The 8820-nt window shown below is 42.7% G+C and overlaps 1 protein-coding gene across 11 annotated transcripts in view; it reads left to right on the forward strand.

Annotated features, from left to right (window-relative positions):
* MBNL3 (muscleblind like splicing regulator 3) overlaps nucleotides 1–7713 on the forward strand; it is a 293323-nt gene extending 285610 nt beyond the window's left edge. For 9 of the 11 annotated variants that reach the window (XR_004539476.1, XR_004539477.1, XM_033944821.1 and 6 more), the window contains 2 exons: nucleotides 3403–3476; nucleotides 6745–6883. Coding sequence is in view for 9 of the 11 variants with exons in the window: in XM_033944821.1 (XP_033800712.1) it covers nucleotides 3403–3459 (57 nt within the window). In the remaining 2 variants the exon portion in view is untranslated. Of the gene's footprint in view, nucleotides 1–3402; nucleotides 3477–6744 lie in introns of all 11 variants that reach the window. The other 2 variants (XM_033944825.1, XM_033944828.1) reach the window with 1 other exon arrangement.
* The last annotated feature ends 1107 nt before the right edge of the window (nucleotides 7714–8820 follow it).

Consider the following 8820-nt stretch of genomic DNA (forward strand, 5'->3'; position numbering starts at 1 on the left):
TGTATTGGACTTTTTTGTATTTTGTATACAGTTAACAACGGTGAATGGGAACCACAGGTCTCCTTCCTTTTGCAAGAGAAGTACAGCCATCTAACATTATTGTTGTTCAAAGGTTCTACAAGAACAAAATGGCTTTTACCTGCAGAACAGTAGTTCCCAAGCTAGTCCTCAGGATATCCACAATGAATACACATAAGATATACTTGCATGCAGTGGAGATGCAAATATATATCATTTGCTTTACTGTAATTGTAGATACCTGGGAAGCCAGTCTGAACAGGGTGATCCCAAGGATCAGGTTGAGAAATCCTGCTCTAAAACACTCTTAAGCTTGATTCTGAAGTAGTTCTGCAGGACATATAAAATAGCTTTACAGATGTGGGTAGGAAGCTTGATTCTGAAGTAGTTCTGCAGGCCATATAAAACGCAATAGCTTTACAGATGTGGGTAGGACTAAATTGCAGCATTTACAGTGACTAAGATGTTCAGTATAGTATATGCCTGTCTTCCTAAGGAATAAAGTAGGGACTGCTTTTTAAAGATAGTCATAGCTCTCTACTGCCACGAGCCTCCAGAGATTCCAGTTGTCATGTCTTCTAAAAGTTGCACAGTGGAGTGGGTGGAGGGAAAAATACTAGTTGGAAATCAGAGGCCTTCTCTAGATCTGTAATTTGGTGTAATGTTATGGTCTGTATTTGAATACAACTAAAGACTATGTCTACTAAAGGGTGCTAGTCAATGGGCTTTAGTGCATGCTAATGCAGGACTTTCCCCATATACTAAGGGGCTCATAATAAAAAATAAAAAAAAAACATTCAAAAGTGGCCTAAATCGGTACTTAGACGATCAAAAAGACAGATCGGCCAAGTACCGATAATCAAAGCTGGTTTTAGACATATCTAAAACCAGCTTAGGCCTTTACCCTGCCTCTGAACGCCTAGAGCGAAAAGAGGCATTTTTAGAGGAGGGGAAAGGGCAGGAGGTGGGCCGACCTAGACTTAGTCATACTGCATAACCAAAAGTCTAAGGAGATTGCCCAGTCGTAACTTTTACGTTTTGACTTAGACCAAGTCAAAACAGATATAAGTTCCAAATAGGGGCCTCTGAGCTGATCGCAGCTACCGCGATCAGTTCAGCAGCCCCAGCAACCTACCCACCTCCCACCGCAACGCACGGCAGGAGAAATGCCTAATCTCTCCTGTGATTGAGATCCCCCCCCCCCGATAAAACCCCGAACCGGCAGGAGGGATCCCAAGCCCTCCTGCCAACCCCCCACCACCCATGATTACCAGCAGGAGGGAGCCCAGGCCCTCCTGCCGGTAAGCGAACCCCCAACACCCCCCCCCTGAAACCCTGAACCGGCAGGAGGGAGCCCCTCTGCTGCCCCTCTGCTGGAAGGCGTGCCCCCTGAATACCTCATCATGTACCCGGACCCCCCTCTCCCAACTAACCTAATCAGATGGACGGATGGATGGGTCCTCCGGCCGGCAGGCCCGCCATCTTCCAAATGGCGTGCCTGCCCCTTCCCAGTACATTATGAGATGCACTGGGAAGGGGCCTTGGGCCTGATTGGCCCAGGCGCCTGAGGCCTGCCCTTAGGAGGGGCCTTAGGCAACTGGGCCAACCGGAATTGGGTGGATGGGCCTTAGGCGCTTAGGCCAATCAGGCCCATGGCCCCTCCCCGGTGCATCCCACAATGCTCTGGGAAGGGGCAGGCCCGCCATTTGGAAGATGGCGGGCCAGCCGGAGGATCCGTCCGTCCATCTGATTAGGTTAGTTGAGGGAGGACGCATTGGAGGGGTTCATGGGGGGGTGCACCTTCTGGCAGGAGGGCTTAGGCTCCCTCCTGCTGGGGGAGGGGGGTTTGCCTTCTGGCAGGAGGGCTTGGGTTCCCTCCTGCCGGTTCAGGGTTCAGGAAGGGCATTTGGGGATTCGCCTTCCAGCTAGAGGGCTTGGGCTCCCTCCTGTCGGTATTGTCATGGGGGGGTGTCGGGGGACCATCTTTGGCAGGAGGGCTTGGGATCCTTCCTGCTGGAATTCGCCGGGGGGGGGGGGTTGTCATGGGGCTGTCTTCGGCAGAAGGACCTGGGTTCCCTCCTGCCGGTATTCGCGGGGAAGGTGGGGTGTTGGCAGGAGGGCTTGGACTCCCTCCTGCCGGTTTGGGGTTTTGTTAGGGGGGATCGCAATCGCGGCAGGAGAGGTTAGCGGTCGTTGTGGTGGGGGCAGTTACAGGATTCTGTAACCGGCATTGTTTTTTGACAGATGCCAGTTACAGAATCCTGCTTTTAGACGAAGGACTGGCCCCTCCTTTGCCTAAAAGGTCTGGGTTTGGGCATTTGGGACTTGGGCGATTTTTTGGTTGGGAATGTGGTGTAGGGATAGATGTAATAGCAGTCTGAGCAAGTACATTGCTGAACGTGCAGGTAGGCCATTCTCTAAAAAAAACCCTCAGTTTGGACGTTTTTTTTTTTAGAATGGATATTTCCCTGCTGCCAACTTCAGCATCTGCTGACTTAGGCCAAAAGGGGACTTAGACGTTTTTTTTTATTATGCCCCTCCAAGCCTATTTCTAATGTGTCCAGGAAATAGGGCACTTTTCAGTATTTCTCTTTCAGGTTGTAGAGGAGTGGCCTAGTGGTTAGCGCAGCAGCTTGTGAATTGGGTTCAATTCCCACTGCAGCTCCTTGTGACTCTGGGGATGTCACTTAACCCTCTGTTGCCCCTAGGTACAAAATAAGTGCCTGTATGTAATATGTAACCACAGAAAGGGTGTATATCAAGTCCCCTTTCCCTTGTGTGCTAATGTTTGGATTAGAATGGGTACCCTGAAAAAAAAATTGACAGGAGAAGCACTTACTATTTAAGAGGTGCAAAGAACTTTTGTGTTATAGATGTGCTAACCAGTTACCATGTGGTAATCAGAGCACATCCACACCTATTCTCCATCCTGACATGCCCTCTCCAGAAAATAAATACAAAAAAATAAACACTGCATGCTTAGCGCACACAAACAAGTTACTTACTGCAAAATTCATTAAGCACTTTCACACTAAGCACATGTTATAAGCCTTTTAGTAGACATACCTCTAAATGTTCCTCACTAAGAAATGTTGCACAACTTTGTTTCAGCTGAGCGAGTAGCATCAAGATTTATTAAAGCTGAAAACTGATATGTAATGGTTAACAGGACCTTAGGCTAACCAGAAGACACCAGGAACCATGACAGCAGTTCTTTGTGGCATGTAGAACAAATAACAAGGCGACACCATAGAAACATTTCTTGTACTTTCGAATACTTCCTTGTCAGAGCTGACTGTTTTTTTAACCAATTAGCAATCACACATACTTTAAAATGGAATTATTTGAAGGAGCTTTTTTAATTTGAAATCTTTTTCACTGTAGATATCCCAGTTATCAGTAGATGAACTGAGTAGCAGCTTGTTTGTTTCACAGATGTAGAAGGTACCCATAGAACAGTAAGTTTCTTTTCAGTATTAATATAAAATAACAGTTTTCACAAACTTGGTTATTACTATTATGTAGGAAACTGTGTCTTCCCAAAAGGTTGATAGACAGATAGATATAGGTATGTATGTATGAATATAAATAGTCACTTACTTTATAAAACATCTATTTTTTGTGCTGTCTGAAATCTCCAAGGGCCCCGTTTACAAAGCTGCGGTAGCGAGTCCCAATGTGGCAGTGTGACACAGTCCTTAGGAACTGAATGGGCCGCATCGCATTTTCTGCTTAGAATCGCTATCATGCCTTTGTAAAAGGGGCCCTAAAGCTTAAAACAGCATATGAATAGCAATAATCAGATTATTTATTTCTTTTCATGGTTTATCACAGGGATTTCAAGCTGTAGTCTTCGATGGTCTGATTGGCAGGATAAGGAGAATGTGTACTTTGCCGCATATTAGTGGCACGTTTGGTAAAGAAACCTGTTGAGTGTTCTTTGCTCTTGTCCAGCAAACCAGAACCATTGACTGCTTTCAAGGACAAGAGTCTTTAACACCCCTGGTTTATTCTGTGAGCTTTATCTAAAAAAATAATTATCTCTTTTTTTTTTATTGCTGTTATGGTTGTTTAAGATTAAAGAGCACGTAAAACTTGTCCTCGGATTTTCTTTTACACTTTAGAAGTTTACACAGACTCAACACTTAACCACATGGGCACTGCATTACATGCATTGGCAAGTAGCATGGGTGCATATAATATGATGCCAGGTCAAAAAAAAAAAAAAACATGTGACAGCAGCCTAAGCAGAACCCTACCCCAATAGCACCACTGCAACATAAGCAGATCTCCCACTGCTGCCTGATCAGATCCCCTGTCAGATCCAGATCCCCCTCTCAGCCTTATTCCATGCCTAATATAAGGCCCCCCCCCCCCCCCAAGAGCTGTACCCCTCTCAATCTATCTCCTAAGCTGCTCCCCCAAAGCATAGCCCCTTTCAGGCACTAAGCCCCTCCCTCCAGTATCCCCAACCAGCCCCCAGGACTTACCGAGAGATATCCCTAGTCATCTAGTAGAACAAGGCAGGAACAGTCCTCCTCTGCTTCTGCCCCATCTAGCTTCAGGTTTCAAAATGGCACCCAATAATTTCTAACAGTAAACTCATGGTATAACCGCTAGGGACAGCCTTCCATACACAGGCAATTGTGTTGGGTGGGGATAGAAGGGAGGGGATTGGAGGGAGGATTAGGTCAAGGAGGATTGGATAGGGCTAGAGCTGTTTGAGGAGTTATGTTTGGGGTCTGGACCTTCATCAACAGGAGTTCTGGCTTTCAGGGGGGAGGGGTTGGTAGGTTCGCCTCCCTCACAGGATGGTAGCCATGACGCCAGACTGCCTGTAGAGTGGTTGCACTTAATGCTATGTCTTGAGGTGATGTTAAGTGCAGCTACACTATCTGCACCCCTTTTTGTACCCACAACTCTCCCTAACCATTCAAGCAACTAAGATTTTTTAAATATTGCTTCATAAAAGCCCCCCTCCCCCCTCCAGTTATTGTACAAGGTCCCAGAGTTACATCATTAATAAGAGGCAGTTTTCAAATCAAATACTGTACACATTTTCAAGAAAATATTTTTTACACCTTTGTTATTTTAATCAATGCCATTTCCAACAAAAAATAGGTTCCAGAGGCTATGAAGGGTTTTTAAACATTTATTTTAAATATAAGATGGAAGGATATGTTTATTCAGTTGTAACCAGACAAATATTGGTTAAACTATCCCCTTACCTCTAACCAGCTAAATTTTCATAGTGTGCACAAACTTTACCTGAGCTAAAAGCATTCCCATGGCATGGTTTAACTTTGGCCAGCAGTGGCCAGCCAAAGTTATCCCAGGTAATATTCAGCCAAAAAGCTAGCCACAGCCATGCGGACAGTTTTGTTCTAGATAATTTTAGACAGGATATGGGTGAATAGCTAGAGAAAGTTAACTGTCTAAAGTTGCCCAGTCAACTTTCCCACTCTGCAGCTCTTTGAATTTGGACCTCATCGTGTTTTTGCTTAAGATTTAAGATACTCTGATGATTGGCTTAATGGTTGCAGCCAATATGCTTTTTGCCTATTACATTGCTATACCTAGTGCTTTCATAGTCTGTTGCTTTGTGTTGCTTTTCTATGTAAAAAAAACTAGCAAAACATGCTAGCTTTTCTTTTATAGACATGGCAACTCTAATTGTATAGGAAGCTTTTAAATGATATAGAATTTCTTTCATTAAAGGAGAGGAAGGAATGAAAAAAAAAATGGTAATTACTATATTACTATACTTGTTCATCAAACATCAATTTTGCACTGTGTATCAGTTCCATACTGATCTTTTTGAATACTAAAGGGAAAAATAATCATTTTGACTAATAATTCATAAAAGGACAGGTTAAAATGGATAATGTTATTCTGTCTTTAGATCAGGTTTTTGTGGGTCCAAATGAGAAATCACTGTTGTTAGTTAACTGTAAAACACATCAGATTGCTTTGGGGGTCTCAACTGGCATACTGATGGTAACCTTTAAATTTATGGATTTAAGAAAATTCTAATTAATTAAACTCTTCACCATACCATGTGTACTCCAGTTTGGCTCATGAATTTGTTAATTTTGATGATAACTGGGTTGTATCCTACTCCAACTGCTTATCTACTGAATTTCTGTTAGTATGAGTGTTTTCATGTGATACACTGCCATGTATTTCAAACTCCAAAAGAAATTAACTTGATCATTTAAGCTTTTTAGCATATATTGCATATTCTTTGGGGCTGCAGAACATATGGGGGCAAACACACCAGCTCTTTTCCCTGCCCACCCCTAAGCTTCCTAGCCCCCCCTGCCCCAGCGTCTCATAATAAGGAAAAGCTGGAGAACACATGCAAACCTATATTTTTAAGAATGCAAATTGGCTAATGCCAAGATACATGATGATATATCACTTAATTCATTCTAATCCTAGAGGGCAGCCATCTTGTTTATAGGGTCATGCGCCTTCATGGATTGAAAGGAATGCACAAGTTTCTTTTGGGTAGTTAAAATCAGTGAAGCCCACCTTACCTTGAGGTAGTCTTTAGAATTGGCTCTGCACAATGTCTCTTTCTTTCATGCCAGTGAACCAGTGTCCTAGTGCACTAACATTATTCTTTGAAATGGAAATAATTCAATGACCGTGTCCAGTAAAGATATATTTCCTGAACAAAAATATTATTGATTGACTTCTTACTCTTTATTTTTTTCCCTCTAGTAGACCATGTTGAAATTCTGAACAGCAAAATTCTGGAGTACCAGGACCTCATGGGAAACTGCAAATGGCCATTCTGTAAATATCCCTTCCTTTCCTCTTCAGCCACCTCTACAGTAAGCCTACTGCAGTCAACATGTTAACCAAAAAAAAAAAAAAAAAAAATCAATGGGAATGTCAAACAGGCACTATAGAAACAATTCACAACCAACACTCTGTTAAAACAATATATATAAGTAGAAAATTATAATAGACTTTTTGTAACACATTAACACATGTAAGGCCTGATTCACTGAGCTTTTTCCTATAGACAAAGAATCAGGCCCTTTCTCATTTTATGACTACCATCATATGTGCTTCTGCACAAGAGGACTGTTGGTTTACTGTATACTATCGATGGATAAATGTTTGTCTGTTTTTTAAAGTGTTATCTTACTGTTTTGTTTACATCATAGTCAATGAATTCATTTTAAAAGTGAGTATCATTATCAAGTATATGCAAGAACATTTTTTCATTCATTTTATTTCCTATGTTTCATATATAGCTTGTTGTTTATCTCTGAATTTTGTTATGGGAAACAGGAATAGAGTGCTTGATAAACACGACGTAAGAATGTTGGGCTTCACGCTACTTTATGATGTCATCTCTGCTCTTGATATTCTGTCTGTTTTTAGAGGATTGTTATTTCAGGATGAAAGGGCCCTTGACCTAGAACTTGCTAGTTTAGATCTGAGTTGGGCTCAGTAATGATCAGGAGTCATTGCCATCTGAAAGTCATTTGTTGGCCTTTGTGAAATGGTTAGTGTTGTCAGTCTACAGGGGTCCACATCACAGAAAACCAAAAAGATATACTAATTGGAATCAAGGGATAAATGTAGGTCTTTGTTTTCCAGCTCCTAATCAGATAACTTTCAAAAGGTGCCTTTGAAAGTCACAATATTTTTTATTTAGATTTCTAAAAAAAAAAAAACTGATGAAAAATAATAACTTTAGCTCTGAGTAAAATCTAAGAACAGAAGCTTACCATGGATTTTAAAAATCAATACATTTTAGTTATTTCCTTTATTAATTGCAAAGTAACAAATCAGTTGAATGGATGTTCTGCAGAATTTCTTCAGAATTATTCTGAAAAGCAGCAAATGGAAAGAAAACACTAATTTTCAAGCAGCATGTAATTTTTATCCATTCATTCTACTTCAGAATCTCTATATTCAGATCTAAAGCCACTCAAAAATGGGAGCTTCATAAAAAATGCAAGCAATGATATAGTTGTTTTCAGTTCTAGCATCATGAGCCTCTCATGGCCCCTCTGGTTTTCTTGAAAATGTTGCATTTTATCAGTGCTATTTTCTCTCTTAAAATGTAAAACATTTTGGGGTCCTTTACTAAGCTGTGGTAAATACTAATGCATGCTTACTGCAGCTTAAAAGGGCTTAATGCAAGACATGCTGAGGCATTCTGTGGTAACTTTAAAATATGCAAGCACTATCCAGGCACTAAAAAAAATAATAATTTTTTGACTGAGGGGTGTGTCTAGGGACAGGGGGCGTTATTGCATTAATCATCATGTCACATTGCTGCCCACTGATTAGCACAGGATTAGCACGTGAGCCCTCCCTCTCCCCACGGGACTCTGCGGCACCATCAGCTCTTACTCCCTCTAATGCCGGCCCTGCAGCTCCGGACTTCCCCCCCCTCCCCCGGATCGCTATTATTTTAAATGTTATGGCAGCCACAGCGCTGTATCCGTCAGAGGAGACTTCTAACCTCGGCCTGCCCCGGAACTCTTCCTGCAACAGTGACTTCCTGTTCCCACCTAGGCAGGCGGTTGCCGCAGGAAGAATTCCGGAGCAGGCCGAGGTTAGAAGTCTCCTCTGACGGATACAGCGCCGCGGCTGCCATAACATTTAAAATAATAGCGATCCGGGGGGGGGGGGGAGCAGGTGTGGAGAAGTCCGGAGCTGCAGGGCCAGCGTTAGAGGCAGTGAGAACCGGACAGCTAAGCGTCCAACGTCGCCTTCAAAACCACTTACAAAATAGGTGGGTCATGCTCTAATTTTTGTCAGTGGTCGCGCACT

The sequence above is a fragment of the Geotrypetes seraphini genome, chromosome 5 (assembly GCF_902459505.1).
Source record: "Geotrypetes seraphini chromosome 5, aGeoSer1.1, whole genome shotgun sequence".
NCBI classification, from domain to species: domain Eukaryota; kingdom Metazoa; phylum Chordata; class Amphibia; order Gymnophiona; family Dermophiidae; genus Geotrypetes; species Geotrypetes seraphini.